At 46.1% G+C, this 22,150-nt stretch overlaps 1 protein-coding gene and 1 long non-coding RNA gene across 2 annotated transcripts in view; both read left to right on the forward strand.

Moving 5' to 3' along the window:
• Positions 1-22,150, forward strand: part of LOC308579191 — a 33,022-nt gene that overhangs the window by 5,274 nt on the left and 5,598 nt on the right. The window contains exon 2 of the long non-coding RNA XR_014004354.1: positions 15,827-15,893. This is a non-coding gene — a long non-coding RNA (uncharacterized lncRNA). The remainder of the gene's footprint in view (positions 1-15,826; positions 15,894-22,150) is intronic.
• Positions 1,775-6,598, forward strand: SOWAHA (sosondowah ankyrin repeat domain family member A). The gene has a single exon (XM_081179774.1). The coding sequence runs from the start codon at positions 2,707-2,709 to the stop codon at positions 4,171-4,173; it is 1,467 nt and encodes a 488-aa protein (XP_081035900.1). The 5' UTR covers positions 1,775-2,706; the 3' UTR covers positions 4,174-6,598.

Raw genomic sequence — 22,150 nt, forward strand, 5'->3', positions numbered from 1 at the left:
CTGCCAAAGCATACATCAGTATTAACAGGGACTAGAGGCAAGAATTGCAGAGCACTTCTAATTTTTTTCAGAAACCTAAAAAGGCATGATCCTATTCATTTTCATGTAGCAATATATTTAATTACATTACAATAACAAATTTATTTGGCAATCCAAAGCAGTGCAATGCTCCTTTCAGAATGCTAAATTTAAACCACGAAATCTTGCCTAACAGTCCCAGCAGTTGCAGAGTAAACGATGACTTGAGCCACTAAAACTGTCATATCCAGATACAATTTGGGCAAGCAAGGCAGGGGACACCACACTTGCCGCACCCATCCTGACCATCACATCAGCAAGGTGGTACCAGTTTCATTTAGGCCCTGCACTCGAGTGCCGCTCCCTACATGTAAACCTATGGACTGTTATGCCTAACAGAAGCAGTCAGATTTAATAGCCAGCTGGAAATATATGTGTCACCAAAACTGCAGCTTGAGATGCATACAGACGAGAGGTTCCTGGGAACAATAAAAATGCAATTTACAAACCTCAATAATTGTACTGAAAGCTGCGGCTTTGGCTTGATAACCGAGGGCAAAAAGTATTCATTACTTCAGGAAATTGTGGCAGAAATAAATCAAGTGAGCATCTTTTATTAGCCCTAGCAATCTTGCTATAAAAATTATTTGATCCGTTGCCTTTAGAAGTTAGTTTGGCAAGTGGAATTAAAAAATGCTGTTGCTGCCGACCCCTTTAATCTCTTCCATATCCAGCTGTAGGTAACGAAAGGGTGGACTGTGCAATATTATCGAAATGGGAGATATATTCTTAGCAAAGCTTCTTCCTTCTTCTAAAATCACTTAAGGAAGGGAATGCAGTCCATTATATGCTATCTAATAACTTACCATGGCAGACACGGAAACATGTGGGAGGTGATCATTTGTGTCATCTATTCATGCGGCAAGGATAATTTTAGCATTCTTTTGCTTCTACAAATTTCTGATCGGGTTCAGATTCAGGTAACATTTTCTCTCCACCTGTTGGCTAAAAGGTTAGGGTTGGGTTGGCATCCATCTTTCTCAGAAGACAATGGAGAAGCGTGCCTCTGGGGGTGAAGTCAAATTGTTGGAAGGTTACAGCACCTGCTGTGGCTGTAGAAACCAATACGGGAGAGACATGTTTTGTTGCTGTTGGTGCAGATGTAGGCATCTGGTTGTGCTGCTACAGGTGCACCATGGCATTTATTCTCTCTGCGCTCCTTCCAGTGGTCATTTCTCCTCTGGTCACTGCTATGGATAAACAAGTTGACTGTCTGTCTCCAGGCACTGTGGTCGTCTGCAAGAGATTACTACATGATGGGGTTGATGTTGTCAGTCTTCAAGTCACATTTGCAGACATCTCTGTGGTGCAGAGTTCGTCTGCCAACATGCCAGTAGAGCACATCCTCTCTTTAGCTTTAAACAGGAACAAATAACAGTGCATGGAAAACCAGAACTGCTGTTTGGTCCAATAGAGTGCTAAAGAGTGGTTCCCCCAGGGGGAAGCAGCAGGACAAGAGGAAGTGTGTACAAGCCCAAAAGGTAGGACCACCTTTCTAGTTAGATTACATTCAATGCACATTGAAAGCACATGACTTCCCCCAAAGAATCCTGGGAGCTGTAATTCAACATTTCACTATTCAGTGAGGCTCTCACCTGTGGACAAGCAGCAGCTGTGTCAAGTGTGCACACCTCAGTCTAGCCACAGCTTGCATATTCAAATCAGATGGAAGCTGGCTTGAGGGGGAAATGCTACAGGATGCATATGGATCCTGGCTAACATCCTCACGTGTACTCAGCTTCAAACACCAGCAGTGGGAACGCCCAAGAGCCCGAGTAAACGGCAATGTGTACACAGCCTTAGAGAAAGCCGGATTTTAAACAAGTAAGCGTAGCAATAAGAGTGGGTGAATGGTCTGTATGTATATTCACCTAAATATGCCCTCTCCCTCTGCGGTTCTTGCTCTACCAGATATCGCTGATGGCAACTGCAGACGCGTTTAATTCTCCTCATCAGAGCATTCTATTAAAGCGTGCATAGGCAAGGTTACTACTACGAACATTCCTGAAAATATTTTCAAGGCAGCTGCACGAGCAAATAAGCGGTTCTGCCCGGCCCACGATGCTCGCTGCATTGGATACCACGCTCGATCGACGAGCTGCTGCTTTAGCTCGGTACGATGGCGATGCAGCCGTCCAACCTGCCACTGGCCACGCGGCCGCTGCTGAGAATCAATGGCAACGAGTGTAGGAATGTTTCATTTCTGACTTGCGCGGGGAGGGGAGGGCGCCTCGCTTTTATCTTCTTCGCGTGGGATGGAACCCGAGATGCGCGCTTTGCGGGCGCAACCACTTGGGAAAGCGAGGCGGGGGTGGGGAGAGCCTTGCGGCGGTTCCTGGAAGCCGCGCTCGGCTTCGGGAGAGGCGCGCGGGGCTTCCGCCTCAGGTGTGTCCTTGCCTACAACTCCCAGGCACCTCGGCTGTGGGTGGCCTTTCCTTCTCCTCCACTCCACCCCGCCGCGCTGCCGGCCAGCTGGGAGAGCGCCAGAGCTGCTTCTTCCCTCAGTAGAGGCGGCGGCGGCGGCAGCAGTAGCAGCAGCAGGTGGCTTCACCCGCCCGGGAAAGAGCGCGCGACGCCGCCGCGGACTCTCTCTCTTCCCGCGCTGCGTCTGTCCGCGCTGAGGCGGGCATGGCTGAGCCCGAGCTGAGCCAGGCTGCCGTGCTGAGCTTCCTGCGGGAGCGCGGCGGCAAGGTGCGCAATTCGGAGCTGCTGAGCCGCTTCAAGCCGCTCCTGGAAGCGCCCGGCGGGGAGCCCGAAGCCCGAGCCGCCCTCCGCGAGCAGTTTAAGCACTTCGTCAACGCCGTGGCCGTCGTGAAGGAGGAAGACGGAGCGAAGTTCGTGGTGCTGAGGAAGAATTGGCGCCTGGAGGAGGCGGAAGTGAGCGCGGCGCCCGCTGGGGGGCGCTCTGGCGAGGAGGAGGAGGAGGAAGGAGAGGAAGGCTCGGCCACTTTGGCGCCTGCCTGCCATGCCGGCCCAGAGGGTCCAGAGCAGGAAAGCGGGCCTGAGGCGAGCCCAGCAATGCCTGTGTCCCAGTTGAAGAGCCTGTTTCAGAAGGAGGGCATGGAGGCACCCAGAGCTCCCGGGGACCAAGACAAGTTGGCTCCCAAAGCTGCCCCCCAGAAACCCTGCATGCTGCCCGTGCGCTGTGTGCTGCCTGCCAGCGGGGCCAAGGAGCCCAAGGACCCGAGCCCTGAGCCGAAGCAGCCCGAAGTAAAAGACTGGCTCCAAGTGGGGCTCCCGGCCATCACCCCCTCTACGTCGCCTTACACGAAGAGGCGTCAGCTGGAAGAGATGGGGTCTAGCTCCCCTTACCTGAGGAGGGTGCAGAAGTCTCAGAAGGTGGGCGAGGAAGCGGACTGCCCCGCTACGACCGTCCCTTTGGAAGCCGCTGAGCACGAGTGGCTGGTGAAGGCCACAGCCGGCCAGTGGTCCCAGCAGCTTCACGGCCTGCTGCTGAGCGACAAGAACCTGGCCAGCAAAAGGGACTTCATGACCGGCTTCACCGTTCTGCACTGGGCGGCCAAGAGCGGGAACTGCGAGATGGTGGGTAAAGTCATCGAGGTGGCCGAGAAAGGTGGCGCTCATGTCAACGTGAACTCCAAGTCCTACGGCGGTTATACCCCGCTCCACATCGCCGCCATACATGGGCAAGAGGAAGTCATCGCCCAGTTGGTCAGGGATTATGACGCCAACGTTCACCTGAGAGACTACAGTGGGAAGAAACCCTTTCAATATTTGAAAGAGGGCTCCTCTTTTGCAGTCAGACACCTCTTGCGGGACCCCCACCTTCACACGGTCTCTGGACACAACGCCTCCATCAAGAAGAACCCCAAAGTGGCGGCTTCCATTTTGAGTTCGACTAGTGCTGTCCTGGGGCTTTTGTCTGATGACACTGCTTTCTATGAGCTGACCAAAGGCTTAAAGAAACCAGCTACGCTCAATAAGTTCTTTAATGCAGCCTCAACCCCAAGGAGGAAGCTGAAGTCCAGAGGGACTTTCTCATCCTATTCTTCCTTATCTGAGGCAGTGGAAGATGACCAAGAGGAAGCAACGACAAAACGCAGACCAGTTTCAGAGTTGTTTTTTGGTCACTAGGCTCTGTCTTGCTGAAATCAAAATAATATGAATACTGAAGCAGTCATGTGTTGCTTATTCTTTCACAGAAATACTTCTGCTTTTGTGTTTTTAAATGTGTTTCTCATTAGCATGTCTAATCCAGGGACTGAATGGATTCTCTATAGGGTTGTATCTGAATACCAGTTGAATTCAGTATTCCTGAATGTGATCTTTGCCTCATACATTTCACTGAAAATAGTTTTGCTCAGCAAAAATTACCCTTACTAAATCCATGTGACATTTCATGCAGGGCTTGGTTTGTTTTCTTTTGTTTTAGTGAGTGAGTTTAATGTGAGACCCTTATTTTGTTAGGCGATGAAAGGTTCATTAAAACCAAATGAATTAAGTAACAGTGCAGTCCCAGACACGGAAGTAATACGCAAGCCAATGGGACGTATTCCCAGGTGAGTTTGTATAGGATTAAGACTCTTTCTTGGGAGTAAGGAAGTCCCATGGAAAACAATTGACTTCCTTTTGAGGAAGCATGAATAGGATTGAGTTGCATGTCTGAAAAGGACAGGAATAAAAATGTCAATTTCAGATAGAAAGCAGTACATCTTGAAACAAACACTATGTTCAGTTCACGGCATGCACGTTTTTAAAGTACAAAATGTTTCCTTTATAGCCTCTAAAAATTTCTGATCTGGGAATGAAAATAATTTCAGGGAGGTTCTTTGCATCCCATCCATGCCTGTCAGCACAGATTAATGAGTTAATTAAAGGTAGTGCTGCCTTCCTAATGCTGTGCCATATTTAGTATTAAAAACATTGAACGTGTTCTGTAATAGTTTGCATTGGATGCAATTCTTATGAAATCCACCTTACAGTTCAGCGAATCTGTGATCCCTATGGTTAAAAAGGAAGGAACAGTTATGCCGTAGTAAAGCTTTATTTTGGCTTTTAAAGCAGATGCCAAAAATTCAAAATGTCAATTTTTTAAAATTACAGTTTTGATTATGTTTGAAAAGGGATACATAATTTTAGTGGCATGCTGGAGAGAAGGGCAGTTCATTATATTTTATACTTTCTATTAAAAATGCCTCCTAGTAAGAATTTTACTGCATGCAGAAAACAAAATATACAGTGAATTTGGCGAATCAGCTCTAGCCAACTTAAAAAGAAAAGAGAAGAAAAAGCCCTAAGCGCCTCTACCTCAGTGCTGTATTTATATTATCAACTTAAACTGCAATCCCAGCCCCACTTACCTGGGAGTAAGCACCATTGAACTCAGTAGGACTCAATTCTGAGTAGGCATGGCTGAGATTGCAGGTGGAGATATGTCTTGTTTTATTCAGAGAATATGTATAATAGTTTTTGCAAACTAATGAAAAGCTGTGTGATTCTAAATGCCATAACAGTTTGACAAAATATACAAACCTCTTGTCCTCTGAGTATAACTTTTCAAAAATGTAACAAAAGGAAAAATCTATTTCGGGTACATATTTTTATATGAGGAATAGACTAATGGAAATATAGCTCTTTAAAATAGTTATTTTTATATTGTATATTATGTAAATACTGACATGTTTTGGTGTCTTTCTGGTGATGAACTTTTATGTAAACTAAAGCTGGGCATGTTAGGTGCACCATCAGCCATCATTAAACACTCAAAAGAAGTGTGCATCTCAATGACATAACTAACTTAAAATATGTCAAGTGGTAAGGCTCCGTGGGTAGTTTTTAAAAAGACATTGTGGCTCTGTGAAAATTCATTTTCGGTATGATACTCATCTTGATTGAATAATGCTCTGCATGAACTAAAAGCCTTTTGTAAATAAGGGTAATTATTGTCCCACCATTTAAAAAAAATGTATGGATGATAGTTCAGTATAAATTGATTTTAATACAATTGACTATTTAGTGGCGTTGCATGGGGACTTCTAACCTAATTCTGTGGCGAGGTTTATGGATCACTTTAAATCACAGTTACGCTTAACTCCAAACAAAAATTGAGCTCATAGGTTTGTTCCTGGCTTGCCACTCATGGATTGTTTGCAAGAGACAAACCACAATTCCAGGTTCAAACATAATGCTATGCCAAACCATTGTTTACTCTGCAGGAGCAGGGGAAAAGCAAAGTAGCTGTGATTTTAGTGCTGTGTACCAGCTTCATCCAAGCGATACATCCAGTCCCTCCTCCAAAAGTTGCAGTTTTGGGACAATTTAAATTCTGTTATTGAAGAAGAGTAGGTTCACTTCAGAAAGGATTACTGTATGATTGGTCAGTCTCATGTGTCACACATTTACTCTCTGAATACACCAAGGGCCCAAACAGGCAATGGCTGTAACCTTTATTGATTTTTACATCAGACTTTGGCCTAGTAAACAAAGGCCCTGTTGTGGCACAAGTTGGCTCTTGGAATGCTGTATCTGCCTTGCTTTAATAAACTCAATACAGTACTACTATCTGGCTACCTATGTGTGCATATGCATAATAGTCTTTGCTAAAGTATTCCACAAGTTGTTGTAGGACTTTATCTGCTCAAGAGATGGGTAGCTAACAAATTGTTTCTCTTCCCATTCTTAGCAAATAAAAATAGCAAGCTCAGTCCAGCGTAGAGCTGGGCCAAACATTGCCAGACGTGGGTGTTTAAATCTGGGCCGGCCCCATTCACACAGAACGAGGGGAGTGAGTGCGGGTTCAGTTTTAACAGCCATTGGGCAGATGAATGAGGATTGCAAAACAACCTGCAGCTGAGCTCATTTCTTATATTAAAGGTTGGCTAAGGAGAAAAGTACTCGGGGATTTCAAATATGAGGTTTACCAGCCCCTGGCCATGTGCTCACTTTGCTGTTAAAAGTGGACCTTCTCCAAACCCCTTTCTTTGTGAAGCAGGTGTTTGTAAAAGGAATATACTTGCATACTAAAGGAAATGCAAAGACTGTTTCTCCAGCGTGACTGATTTATTAATCAAAGATGAAAACGAGTGTCATGCATATGTAACATGCGTATTTCATTTGCAATATTTTATAGGCATTTTATTTTATAGGTAATATCCAACTAAAGTCATTCCCAAAGAAGCCTTATTGAAATGAATGGATGAATATCAACGAATGTATACACTGAGTGGATATTGCCTTAGGCAAACTTTCCAAGCAACTCTGTAGTAGTTTTCCTTAAAGAAACTAGGGGTTTCTTAGAACATTGGGTTATTGCCAACATTAGTCCTACTCAGAGTAGACCCATTGAAATTAGTGGACATGACTAACCTAGGCTCATTAATTTCAATCAAGCTACTCTGAATCTAACTTCATTCAGTGCAGCCCCAAACTATGTGACCAGCAGAACTATATTATCCATGTCAGCTGACACTTTTGGCATCACTGCATTTATACACCAAGTTACAGCATGCTGAGGTTTTTTTACTAATCACATACCCATGGAAGTCATGAGAGCCTTACCAGGAAAAGAGAGAGAAAGTCAACCACTGAATAACAAATAGCATTTGGATTACCTTTCAGAACACTTTTATTTTTGTTTCATTGGTTTTTCCCCATTTCCCTTACTCCACTGAAAATTTTTATTAAAATGTAAAAAAACAACAACAACATCCACCAGGGACGCGGACTTATAAAAAATATTGGGGGGGGGGCCCGGGAAAGCTCATGAATAATAAATAAGCTCATGAATATGCAAATACAGTGGTGCCTCGCAAGACGAAATTAATTCGTTCCGCAAGTCTCTTCGTCTTGCGGTTTTTTCGTCTTGCGATGCACGGTTTCCCATAGGAATGCATTGAAAATCAATTAATGCGTTCCTAGGGAAACCACCTTCAGACCAGGTCCGGGGACAGTCTGTCCCCGGACCTCTTCTGAAGGCTGGGGGGGGACAAGGGCTTTTCTTCCCACCCCCAGCATTTTAAAAAACCCTGGGACAGCGGAGGACTTCTCCGCTGTCCGGGGCGATCTTAAAATGCTGGCGGGCGGCATTTTAAAATCGCCCCGGACAGCGGAGGACTTCTCCGCTGTCCGGGGCGATTTAAAAGCCCCTGGGAAGGCAGGCAGGGGGGACAAAGACTTTCGCCCCCTGCCCGCCTTCAGAAGGTGTTCCCGCCCCCCGCCCCACTTCGGAACAGCTTTCCGAAGTGGGGCGGCTGGGGCAGGTGTCCCCGCCCCCCCGCCCCACTTCGGAACAGCTTTCCGAAGTGGGGCGGCTGGGGCAGGTGTCCCCGCCCCCCTCCCCACTTCGGAACAGCTTTCCGAAGTGGGGCGGCTGGGGCAGGTGTCCCCGCCCCCCCGCCCCACTTCGGAACAGCTTTCCGAAGTGGGGCGGCTGGGGCAGGTGTCCCCGCCCCCCCTCCCCACTTCGGAACAGCTTTCCGAAGTGGGGCGGCTGGGGCAGGTGTCCCCACCCCCCCTTCGGAACAGCGTTTTAAAATGCTGGGGGTCGGAGCGAAGCGCTGCCGACCCCCAGCATTTTAAAATCTCCCCGTGTCCCGGGTAGATTTTAAAATGCTGGGGGTCGGCAGCGCTTCGCTCCCGACCCCCAGCATTTTAAAACCTTCCCGGGACACGGGGAGATTTTAAAATGCTGGGGGTCGGCAGCGCTTCGCTCCCGACCCCCAGCATTTTAAAACCTTCCCGGGACACGGGGAGATTTTAAAATGCTGGGGGTCGGCAGATAACGCTTCGCTCCCGACCCCCAGCATTTTAAAATCTCCCCGGGACAGGGGGAGATTTTAAAATGCTGGGGGTCGGCAGATAACGCTTCGCTCCCGACCCCCAGCATTTTAAAATCTCCCCGGGACAGAGACTTCTCTGCTGTCCCTTGGAGATTTTAAAATGCTGGGGGTCGGCAGCAAACGCTTCGCTCCCGCCCGCCAGCATTTTAAGATCGCCCGGGGCAGGCGGGGGGGAAGGCAGGCGGGGGGGAGCAAAGACTTTTGCCCCCCGCCGGCCTTCAGAAGAGGTCCTCTTCTGAAGGCCGGCTGTGGGCGAAAGTCTTTGCTCCCGACCGCCAGCATTTCCCTATGGGCTTTCGTCTTGCGATGCAAGCCCATAGGGAAATTCGTCTTGCGAAGCGCCTCCAAAACAGAAAACCCTTTCGTCTTGCGGGTTTTCCATCTTGCGAGGCATTCGTCTTGCGGGGTACCACTGTAAAGTGGCGCCGCCTCCTCGTGAGCGAATAGGGGAGAGCGTGTTGCGCCTATTAATCAGCTCCGGAGCGGAAATTGGGTGGAGCTTTTGCTCGGGAGGGAGGGCAGGAGGCATGCAGCCTGATCCTGTGCATTTTGGGCTGGGGGAGGGGCGGCGATGGCGCTCTGCTGGAGGGGCGCCGGAGATTATTGGGGGGGCAGAGCCCCCCCAAACGAATTTTTGAGGGGGCTCGGGCCCCCTCAAGCCCCATGGAGTCGGCGCCTATGACATCCACTTGGATTATGTTGTAAGGTGTGGCAGGGACTTAGCAGTACAGAGAATATTCCCCCCCCCTAAAGACTTTGCAACTGTATGAATCAATGATGTTATCAGATGGTTCATTACCCATTTCTAGTGAACAATGACATTAATTCACTTCAGTTACCTAAGCTGTAGTTAATTAACATAGTGAATGAGCAGTAAATAACAGCATTCTCATTATACTAGAAGTAATTGTTCTGCACAAGCAAATTATATATAACTACCGCAATGGGAAGCAAAAAACCCCCCTTTATTCACAATGTCTCATGTGTTTTACTTTAGATTATAAAAGGAGCATAGCCATGAATCAGTTTGTTCCTTCTGAGCAAAGAAAATACGTTATCAAATTGATATGGTACATATATTCTATGGTTGCAAGAAAGTAAAACATCTCATATAAGGTGTTCGCTGAATATTATGAAATGAAGTGCTCCCTTGTCTACCTAATTTTGAATGGTTTGATAGGACTTACTTCACCCTTGTAAAGGTATAGAAGATTAATGAGTCAGTGGGTAATTCAAAGGAGCAGAGTCCCAACAGAGCTTCCTTTTTATTATAAAAATGTGTGGGATTAATCTTTTGGTTCTTGCATTGACAAAGTCCTCATCAAAGCAACTAGTCATTTCCTTCAGTGTAAAGCATACAAAGAATTCAGCCTATGATTACTGAAATGTATGAGAAAATTCTTGTCCTATTACCCAAGGTAATTGTTTTGTCATGCTGATAATAACATAAACTCTCCCACTGCAGGTTAGTAATGTAACAATCCTATGCTCATATTACATCAGGACATATTGCACTGGAGGTACAATACTGCTTACACCAGCAGAATACCCCCCCCCCCAATATCCAAAGTGTGTGCACAGCTTCAGAAGGAACGAGAAAAACACAGAACTAGAAAATGGAAAATTTGAATTGAAATTTCCCGCAGAGCCCAAACCTCTCGTGGCAACCAGTCAGGACTGTATGAATAATACCCACAAGCTGCCCACGCATGAAGCTCCAGGGAGGGGCCCCCAGCACGTACCCTTACATCACAACCACACAAGGATGCCACAGTGCCCCACTCCAGCCATCTCAGTGACTCTGCAACAACCATTCTGAATTTGTAGGCAGAGCACATCTTGTCACCAGACCATAAACATGCTTGTCCTGAGGCCTAACTTTGCAAGGTGCCCACACCTAGCTACCACAGACTAAAGTTCAGTTAGGTGTAGGTGTTTACCTTTGTCCTCTAAAGAAATGAAAATATGGTTGTGCAGAATTGAAATGAAGTCTAAATGTGCAACTTCTGGTCTTGGCTTAAAGATTCTATCACTAGATGTGTAAGACTCCTTAAGCTACTGTGGCCCATTTATGGACTCCTAAGGATTTCCTCAACATAATGAGGAAGGAAGTGTGGCAGGGATTCAGGTTTGGGGTTAAGTCTTCCAAGGGATTAGGAACGTGGTGCATTCTGTTGACTAGTATCTCTTTTAAAAACCGGTTTAGAAGGGAAACTAACTTTAATTATTATTATTATTATTATTATTATTATTATTATTATTATTAATGCAAGCATAAGCATCCTTTTGCTTGTAAATGCTCAACTCTGAATTGGAACCACACATTTCACAGATGAACATGGTTTAGTGTTTAGGATTTATTAGTGTAGCTTTCGACATACTTGTTTTAAATTTAGTTTTCTTTTAAAAATCTGATGGGGTGGAATTCAACATTGCGATCTTCCAGCTGCTCCATTGTACATTGCAGCTTGACAGATAGAACAATCCCCTTCCTCCCCTCAAGTGCTGTTCTGGGTGGGTTCTAATAATCCCCAAAACTAATTTTAGGGGGTACAGGAAGTGTGCAGGTGATAGGAGAAGGTGGGGGGGGGGGCAAAGCCCTGTTGTGCAAGCAGAAGTCCTTACACAGAGCTTCCATGGATGGGGCTGGTTAGGTGACTCCCGCTCAGTTTGTTTAAAAAGATACTGCAACAGAAGTTTTTTTTTAAAAAAAGATCTAATATACATTTTTTTTAAAGCAACTCAGATTTTTAAAAATAATTGTGTTTCAATCAGATCATCTGTGCAGCCCTTATGAGTATTTTGTAAACACACAAAGAATCATGTTGCACAACTTCTGAAAATGATGGCAGCTTGCCATTTCCCCTTCAGTTGTTTCTACCCTGGCTCTGCAGGTACTCTGAGATCTGGTTACTTTCTGCACTTCGTTGAAGATGAAAAATAGCTGTATATGATTGTGGACCCCTATTTTGAATAATGGGAGAGAAAAGCATGAAAGATTGCAGCACTACTTGTATGAAAACATTGTTTTAATTCACTATGTGCATAGATTTTGTTTTCTCTGGCCCTTGCTCTATGTATTGCTTTTCTGGCTACATTGACCTACATTCCCTTGGTCTGCTTTGTTGTTTGATTTGCATGTGAATCTAAGTAAAGCCGGGCACCGTGACAGCAATTGATGTTTCCAGGGCCAATGCAGTAATGAAGAAACCTCTAAATGAGGATCTTCACAGGATGCCCTTGGTGCAGGCCATTGGCTAGGCACAATGTAGTAATTGTCTGCAGTGAAAACAGATGAGCATGTGCATCTTCTGCCCCCATTTAGCAGGGACAGACCCTGCTTATGATGCTGAGGTTAGTTACTGCTTCCGTTTCCTGGGTCCTGCCCCTGATTAATCACTGGCCCTACTTTTCACTTTGTGGGATGCCTTCTTATAATGGCTAAAGTTATTGTTTGTCTTTTTCTCTTAAGTGCACCTGCTAGTTTGCAGTCTATGATCCACGCAACTGAAATTTTAGAGGAGATATGAGACCAAAGGTTAGTTTGTATAATAGAGAGCAGCAGAACTGCCAGTAGTATAAGAGAGAACCCAAAGAAAAACGATACGTGAGGCATATGTGTGAAGATAGAAAACAGTCTCTGAAGCTGTACCCACAGTTTGCCAGTGGCTAAGCAGAAGATACAGTATTCAAAGTGAAACCAGATGGTTGTTCTTCTGTCCCCCAAGCAGATGTGTTTTATATTGCTCTGATACAGAACAATACTCTGCATAGGTAATTTGAACATTCAAAATCCACATTGAAATATAATTTGCAGCATTTTCACCTTTAAGCTAAGAGTTAGCTCAGACAAAGTTTTACCACGGCTGGCAATGGGGTGGAGGGAATTTATGGACTTGGTTGGACCCTGGGGAGCTATTTTAGGAATTCGGGATCTGGTTTTGCTTCAGAACCAGCACTGCCTCCCTGTGTGATTGCTGCTGTGCGTCTTTTCAGTTTGTGCAGTTATAAATTAACAGGGCCACAGCCAGAATCCATGTCTTGGCCTGGTGCATTAAAGGGAAGGGTGTGGAGGGTTTGCACGTGCAAATTAACTCTGGAGTCTCCGGAATGCAAAACCAAATCTAGAGAGCTGCACACACAGAGATCTCACTGCAACACAGCTGCTCACAAGAGGAACCAGAAGGGCTTTGAACTTTGCAGAAGGTGAGATAGTAGCTTAGGCCTGCGAAAGTCCAAATGCACAGGTTATAGTTGCTGTGTAGGTGGCCATTTATGCATCACACACACAAAAGGACAACAAAAGAGAGTATCTATTTTCAAAGAGACAAAAATGCATCTGCTAATGTTTTGTGTATAGTTGTAACTCGGAATTAATTACTATAATTTAAATAGAAATACAGTACATCTCACCATACTAAGGAAGATGGTTACCAGGCGACCTGTGTTCCTGTTCATTCTGCCACCCAGTTGCAACCTACTGCTGACCAACTGCTCTCCCTCTTTATGATTCTTTAGCTGGGGTTTGGGCCAGACAGCCTTTCCAACTTTACCCTGTAAAGTAGAACACATGGCCTGCTGGGTGTGTGCATGGGGAATCTGAATGGAGCCAGGATGCCACATGAGAAGGGGTTTCAATGCAAGGGAGCATCCCATGTCACAGTGTGGGTCACAACTCCTTTATTTCCTTAGAGTCATGAAGCTTTAGAGATCCAGATGAAGAAGAGCCCAGACACAATGGAATGCACACTCCTCAATTTTTGGGCGTGTGAGAGCACAGTCCCCTCCAAAGCACCTATGCTTTGATTTGCATGGGGGTGTGTCCGCGGAAGACCTCAGTGGGCCTGCACTTGGAACCAGAAGTCACAATTTGCACTGGTGGGTAAATACTGTCATAAATACTGTTTCAGATGGAATAATTGAGGTTTGGATTTTGTGAGAATGGGTGCAAGCTTATCTGATCTATCGGTTTCTGCTTCTTCATGTTTATCATATTTATCACGAACTTCTAAAAACTGAAGCTTTCCCCAGATTGGAACAAGCTTCTTGACACTTTCACATGTCAGTTTATTTCTTGATTTGGTGTGAGTATTTCCAAACATAGAACAGTTTTTCACAAGCTGCAGGAGGAATCTGAAGCAGACAAGAAGCCAGAGGAGTCGGAGGCTGTATTGTGCAAAGGCCTTGCCGCCATGTTGCAGGAGGGTGTTTTTGGCAGAATCCTGGACTGCATGCCTGACCCAAATACCTGAAGATGTTGTATCAGCAACATTTGAAAGTACTTTTCCAGCCCCAAGCCCCAAGTGTGCTGCTTGTTTTGTAATTCAATCAAACATAGCATCAGTGATATCATCATTTTGATTTCTGCCTTTGAATCTTGGATGTAACAAATCTGAAGCAGCACAAGTTAGTAACCTGAAGGCTGTGGTTGTATTATGGGCTTCTGCTGCGCTGTACACAGATATATTTTATACAGGATGTAGCAATATCATCAGAGAGCTAGGCTTAGTTCACTGGGAGAGCACATGTTTTACATCCAAAAGGCCAGTTCCTGGCATCTCCAGATAGGGCCAGGAATGCTCCCTGCTTGTAGAAAAAACAGGAGATCTAATGCTAGTCAGCAAAAGAAGATACTGAGCTGGGGGGGGGGGCAGTGGTTTGACTCTTTATAATGCCGCTCTCTACTTTACCTTCTTCCTAATGCTCTTCAGCAAGAGAGCTGTGAGGCTGTGCTTTACTCGTGAGCCAGAGAGATTTTAGCACATAGATGCCTAACTTCTCTCACATCCCACCAAGATTACCATTATATAAAAAAGTGCACATGTCTAGTTCATTATGTTCTCCATGGAGGAATTATATTTGGTACTTCACACAGTATAATAAGATTTTGAAGGCTAAGACTTGTACGGCTCACTGAAGGGTTTTAATCTTCCATTCTACAGCTACTTTGCAGAGAACTATGAAAAGGATAAGAGTGAGCCACAAAGCATTTATCACTCAGTGCACCTGCACACAGCTCTCTGTTGCTGATGGGCATAGAAAGCTTTATCTGGAGACATTACCCATGATGGGAGAGAGAAAGACTTACGCAGGCAGTGTCCTAATGGAGGCAATGCATCTGTGTCTGAATCTGTGCTGTATCTCCACAGTATGCACATGGGATGAAAGCTCCTCCTTAGAAAAACTAGATGACAGCGGAAGGGGCTCAGTATAGCCATTCCCCAGACTAGATTTCCATTTGTAGTAATTTTTTAAAAAAAAATCTGTACAAAGAAGCATTTCATTATGTTACTTCCCATTTTCAATCTGCCCAGACATTGATTAAACTCCTTGGTGAACTTCAACATTACAGTCTCCATTTTAGACTCTAGAGGGGTGACTTCAGTTTATATAATTACACAGAGGTAACAAACTATCCCTATATGTAGGAGACAAAGTAGACTACACTTCCCATGGTCAGAACCCTGTAAAAGTTTATCTAAAATAGAAAAGACCACTTTCAAGAGTTAAAATCATTGGCAGGGATGTAATGACACTTGTAATGTGGAATCAACTATGGTAATTATGGATATATAACAGATGGGCAACGGTAAAAGATGCAGTGAATTTAATCTTAAATATAGAACCCATGGAGGAAGGGAAGGAGTTCCAAAGGTTCAAAAGAACCTTTTATTTTAATGTTTGAAATGGTTAAAGTTAAAATGTGTAAAATTGTGAAAAACGAATAATAATAATAAAGTTTATCTAAAATAGTTGTGTGTTCATGCCCTAGTCTCACCTACCGGACATTGCAAGATGGGTACAGCATGGCAAAACTGCACTGTTTCTAAACCTACTATGGTACTAAGCACCAGCAATCAGCACCTGGTCCCACAGTCTCACTTTCCACCATGTTGCTCCAAGTTACATTTGAGAATGCAGCTAATACAAAACTCTGTGCATTTTTGCAGATACTCACCCGTTACCTCAAAAATAGAGCAACAAGCAGGAATTCTACAGAGGCCAGTCATTTTTAAGGTAAGACCTTAGCCTAGCCTCCACAGGAGACCGTGTGCTCTTGATTATGATTGCATTCAAAGGCCATCTTAAGGGAACACCAATTAAAAACACTAAACTGATTTGCGTGTGAATTTGTGAGTATACCAGTTCACACATGCTATTGTCTGGAAAATCGTAATACCTTCAAGTACCGTGGTACATTGGTACTTGGACAGCTTGGCTCCCGAACAAATCAGCTCCCGAACGCCGCAAACCTAGAAGTGTGTGTTACGGTTTGCGAACATTTTTGGGAAGCCAAACGTCCAACATGGCTTCCGCGGCTTCCAGTTGAGTGCAGGAAGCTCCTGCAGCCAATCGGAAGCCACGCCTTGGTTTTCGAACTGTTTCTGGAGCTGAAAGGACTCCCAGAACGGATTAAGTTTGAGAACCGAAGTACCACTGTACCTGCCACTCGAGCGCACTTTCAATCATTCCCACTTTTCCCCTCCCACCCTCCCCTTTCCACACAGGTGCTTCTTAATGTAAAAAACAGCGCCAGCATATTCCTTTGGGTCCTGCTCTGCCTCTTACCCGCTCACCTGCTTCCCATTCCTGCCTGTATGTGTGCATCTCCCTCCCCATCTCACTTGTTACTATTTCTACGCCCACCTCTCCTGCTACTGCCTGCACTGCACTTTGTTTTATCAGAATTATGAAACCTTACATAACCAGAAAGCACTCTCTCTTGACACCTACTTTTCAGCTCTGAGTTACCTTGGAGCTCTAAGAGAAAAGGCGCACATGAATAATAAGTGACTATTCCCAGGCTGCTTGCAGATCCTGTGGGATGGAAGTAGCGATGGAACGCATCGATTTCTTTATATAGTTTTTGAAATGTGTGTAATAACTGAGCCAGCTGGTTAAGCCGCTTGAGCAAAAGGGGAGGTTACAGTCCCCTGTAGCTTTGCAAACCAGTAATTTTCCAGTTCTTTGAACAGGCTATGGAATGCAAGATCTAAAGAGCTCGGTTGCTTAATCTAATGCATATTTGGCTATCATGGCTGAAGGCAGGGGGGGTGAACATTTAGCAATTTGTGGCTGCTGTCTTAACCTTCCACCTATGACCCATGATTATCTTATGTTAAGTCAAGTACTATGAGACGGGGGAGGGAGGGGGAAGATAATTGTATCATTTGCAGGGGTGGAACTGCACTATATGGGTATATGGAATTTTAACATCTTGCTGATCTAAGTCCATAGCAGCCTCTACAAATTTGTCTATTTGACTGTGATAGTTGGTGTGTGAACCTACATTCTGTGTGTGTGTGTGTGTGTGTGTGTGTGTGTGTGTGAGAGAGAGAGAGAGAGAGAGAGAGAGAGAGAGAGAGAGAGAGAGCCTTGTGGGTGGGGATGCTTGAGGAATTAAATCTTTCTCAAATTCAGATGTGAACTGATCTGCTCCTCCACCTCCTCCTCCTCCTCCTGAGCTGAAGTGTAGAGGTAGCCTTCAGATTTGGCCCTTCTCCAGATTTTGCAGTGCAGCTCTTTGCAAAAACAACATCTCAAAAATGTGCATTTTAAGAGAAATTATATTTAGAGATGTGCAGAAAATATGCTCCAAAATTATAGAGTTGTATAATCTTTAAAGGCAAATTTAATCCAATTTATGTATGGATTAAAAATAGAAAACCATAAACCAACGTGGACATAGGATGGAAGGCATTTATGAATAAGCACGGGAAAAGTGGCACAAACTGCAAATATTCTGACCCCTTATCTGTACCTATTTCCATGCTTCCTGGAAACAAGATGATGAACTAGATCAGGGTGAGGAAAGTCAGGACACAGGACTGAATGCACCCCTCCAGGCCACGCCCCTTCTCAGGCCACGCCCCCTTTCCCCAGGCTTGACCCTTTAACAGCCTCGCTCTTCCTCCTCAGGTGCCTTTGCATGGCTGGCATGCATCCCGCGTTTGGGATGATGCCTACTGCTTGCCTGGATGGAGGCTAAAGAGATGTGTTTGCCATGTGGCTGTATGTGTGTAGAAACCTCAGTTTTTTTACAGTACAAAGGTAAAAGTCGCACCTTTTGCTCGACACACTTCTAGCCTCTAGCCATGCTTACCGTCTGCATGTGGCCCCTGCAAAACTGCCCATGAGGTAATGTGGTCCTCTGGATGAAGCAAATTCCCCAACCCTGGGCAAGATAGACCTTTGATCGGAGGCATCTTTGCCAATGCCTGACTTAGATCTAGGCTGTACTTCTGCTTTGCTCTTGCTGCTTTTCTGTTGCCTTGTTCTTCAAAAAGAAAGGGAAAGGAAGGAAGACTATGCTTTCAAAATTCAGCCCAAATAAATGGAAATAGTATGAAATTCCTGCCAAGAGGAATTTGAGCGCAAGCAGCAAGCCCTGACCCAGTGGTGTAGCGTGGGGGTGCAGGGGGGGCCGGCCGCACCGGCCGCAACATCTGGGGGTTAGGGTTAGGGGGCGCAAATCCACGGGTTAGGGGGCACAAATTACTTGCCTTGCCCCGGGTGCTGACAACCCACGCTACGCCACTGCCCTGACCCCAAACCTCCATGAATCGGAGTGGCCTCAGCCTCTGTATTTTTATCCTAAAACATATATTCTACCAACTTAAGGATGAAAGAAACTTAAGGCAGCTAATGCATTCAAACATCAAACAATCAAAACCTATATCACAATCCTCAATCAGAAGACCAGAATATTAATATTAACATTAAAAATAAAAACAGTAATCATTTCTAAAGCAGCTCTCTAAACTAAGGCTTGTAGCCAATGTCACACTAAGCAAATCTCCCATCAGCACAAGGATTTCTGCACAAATTGGCCTTTCACCCCCTCTTCTCCAGCCCCATGCAAAGCCTAAAATTGTTATGAAGGTTCCCCCAAACCCTGCAGAGCACATTTGGGGAGGGTTTATGTGTGTGGGAAGGGATACCCCTGGACTAATGAATCCAGAGAAGGCAAAGCAGGATGTTTAATACTAAATATTGTGTTGTAAGGTAGGGTTCCCATATTTCAAACACTGAAAATCAGGACAGGAAAGTTGTTGAGCTAAATATTGTGTTTCTTCTCTTTCTCTATGTGTGCTGTGGCTACCCTTTTCTGTACCTGTAGACTGCAGCATGTAGCAACTGGCCAGTTTGATTCACAGCTACTGGGCTATACAACAGTGCAGAAAAAAAGGTCATAGTCACTTGGTGTAACAGTAATGTGAGGAACAAGCAAAAGGATCTGTTGCTGCCACTAGAAGGTGCTCATTCACCAGTGCAGGGGATATGTAAATGCACAGCCTCCAGCAAATGACAGAGACAAAAGTTCCTCAAATGCAAGTGTCTTGTGGTACAGGGGTTAGCATGCTTGGAGTTCAGTATTCCCAGAGATGTACTCCTAAAATGATGTGACACTAGGGTAGAGGAATTAGCTGCAGAGCATAGCCAGTTGTAATAACATCTGCACAGGTTCCAGGCCTCATTGAACGCAATGGAGCTTATATCTCTGTGCTTAGGACTGTGCTGCTGCAGCTAAGGGCTCATCCAGACTTCCACTTGCCCTGTCTCTTTCCCCTGAGAAAACCCAATCTTTAGAGCTAAATCAGAGCAAATATTGATTGGGTTTTCTCCCGATTGATGTTTGCTCTGATTTAGCACTAAAGAGCAGGTTTCCCGGGGGAAAGCAGCAGGTCAAAGGCAAAACCACTCAGATACATGCCTAGAAAGCATGGGACAAGCAGAAAACTCCTCTGACCCGTGGTTTATAGGCACAGGACAAGTGGGAGTGTGGACGAGACCAAAGGCTGTGGCTCAAAATGCAACTGGATTGTTTTTTGGATCAAAGCTGGTTTGGGGTGAAATGCATTAAAATGCAGTATTTCGTAAGAAACAATAGAATAGATGCAAGATAGATATGGTTTGTGGCTAACATGTGCACACCGCTTCCCAAACAGGCAGTGGGAGAGCACAGGATGTGAATGGCCTAAGTCAGGGGTCGGGAAGGTTCTCACTAAGAAGGCGGCTTGGTTTGGGGGTTGCTCGTGGGCTGGTTAAACGACTCCCGTGGGCCACTTGTGGCCCATGGGCCTTAGGTTGCAGCCCCTGGCCTAAGTCATGGGCAAGTTTTCAGTTGTTAATTGCAACTGTGATGGGCAAAAGGGTTTCCTTGGAACTGAGCTTAATGTCAGGGATACTAGCTCTTTCTCCTACACAGTATCTCAGGTTGTTGATTGTAAGAGCAAAGGCTATTACCTCTGATAGTAAATCCAGATCCGAAAGGTAGCCCCTTTGCTCATCCCAACTGCAATTAAGCACTGGAGACTTGCAGTGTTCCTTTCTCTGGTTTAAGGAACCAACTGACCCTTCTGATTTTGTTGGACTTGCAACTTCCATCTGCCCCAAACCACCACAGCCATTGGTCAGGGATGATGGGAGCTGTACTCCAACAACATTATGTTCCCCATCCTAGTCTTGAACTGATCGTTCTAGTCCACCGGTTCTGTCCTTTTCTCATTCAGCACCCTTTCCTTGTCCTTCAGTTAGACAAAGGCAGTCAAAGTAACCGACAAATGTGCAAATGGTGGTGGGTGTTTGAAAGGAAGATGTGGCAAAACAATTCATAACATAGCATATGGCCAGTTGGAAGAGTACATTTCCTGGAGCTGTATATTGCACCAAACCCTATGTTTTTGAGTTACTTGGTTTTTGTTTAATTATTTTTAAATGCCTAGAAATGCCATGTGTATTTATTTACCCCACTCTGATTTTTATGTTGCAATTGGAGAGGAAAGATCCTTGCATCAGAGAAAATGAGCATTTTGATATATCAATCATTGTAAAATGTATTAAACACAACCAACATTTGGAATAGATTAGCCGAGTGGAAAGTTATGCCCTCTACACCCAACAATCTATAATGACAAAGTTGGGTTTTGGCCAAGGCCAGCAGAGAGGCACTCTAACAGTGTTATCATTTCCATTTTAAACAGAGTATTCAAGAAGATCAGATTCAGCTTAAGAGAATTATTAGGCAATGACCTGCCTCTTCCACATTGCGGGTGTGTGTGTGTGTGTGTGTGTGGAGCATTGAGGGTGCTCTGGTCAAGAACTGCCAAATCCCTGGAGCCAGCACCCATCAGAACAGACCAATGGTTGGACCCAGTATAAGGCAGCTTCTTATGTCTGTTGCTTCTTAAGGAATGAATGTTATAATTACCGTATTTTGCGCCCCATAAGACGCTCCGGCCCATAAGACGCACCTAGTTTTTTGGGGGGGAAATAAAGGAAAAAAATTATTTCCCCCCCAGGCGCGGGGCTGGGGCAGCCCGAGCTTCCCCCGACCCCAGCCCCCAAACAGGCAGCTCTCTGCAAGCCGTGGGAGCCCAGCGGTGGTTCCCGCTGCTTGAGGAGAGATCCGCGAAGCCTGCACGTGCTGGGATCAGCGCTTGCAGGCTTCGGGATGCCTGCAACTCTCCCCAAGCAGTGGGAACGTTCCCGCTGCTTGGGGAGAGATCCGCGAAGCCTGCGCGTGCTGGGATCAGCGCGCGCAGGCTTCGGGATGCCTGCAACTCTCCCCAAGCAGTGGGAACGTTCCCGCTGCTTGGGGAGAGATCCGCGAAGCCTGCGCGTGCTGGGATCAGCGCGCGCAGGCTTCGGGATGCCTGCAACTCTCCCCAAGCAGTGGGAACGTTCCCGCTGCTTGGGGAGAGATCCGCGAAGCCTGCACGTGCTGGGATCAGCGCTTGCAGGCTTCGGGATGCCGGCAACTCTCCCCAAGCAGTGGGAACGTTCCCGCTGCTTGGGGAGAGATCCGCGAAGCCTGCACGTGCTGGGATCAGCGCTTGCAGGCTTCGGGATGCCGGCAACTCTCCCCAAGCAGTGGGAACGTTCCCGCTGCTTGGGGAGAGATCCGCGAAGCCTGCACGTGCTGGGATCAGCGCTTGCAGGCTTCGGGATGCCGGCAACTCTCCCCAAGCAGTGGGAACGTTCCCGCTGCTTGGGGAGAGATCCGCGAAGCCTGCACGTGCTGGGATCAGCGCGCGCAGGCTTCGGGATGCCTGCAACTCTCCCCAAGCAGTGGGAATGTTCCCGCTGCTTGGGGAGAGATCCACGAAGCCTGCACGTGCTGGGATCAGCGCTTGCAGGCTTCGGGATGCCGGCAACTCTCCCCAAGCAGTGGGAACGTTCCCGCTGCTTGAGGAGAGGTCCGCGAAGCCTGGAGAGCGAGAGGGGTCGGTGCGCACCTACCGCTCTCGCTCTCCAGGCTTCAGCGAAAGCCT

This window comes from Podarcis bocagei, assembly GCF_964188305.1.
Source record: "Podarcis bocagei genome assembly, chromosome: 2".
Lineage (NCBI taxonomy): Eukaryota > Metazoa > Chordata > Lepidosauria > Squamata > Lacertidae > Podarcis > Podarcis bocagei.

Excerpts from the sequence above, each read along its gene's own strand:
- SOWAHA (XM_081179774.1), top strand. The coding sequence starts at position 2,707 with ATGGCTGAGCCCGAGCTGAGCCAGGCTGCCGTGCTGAGCTTCCTGCGG.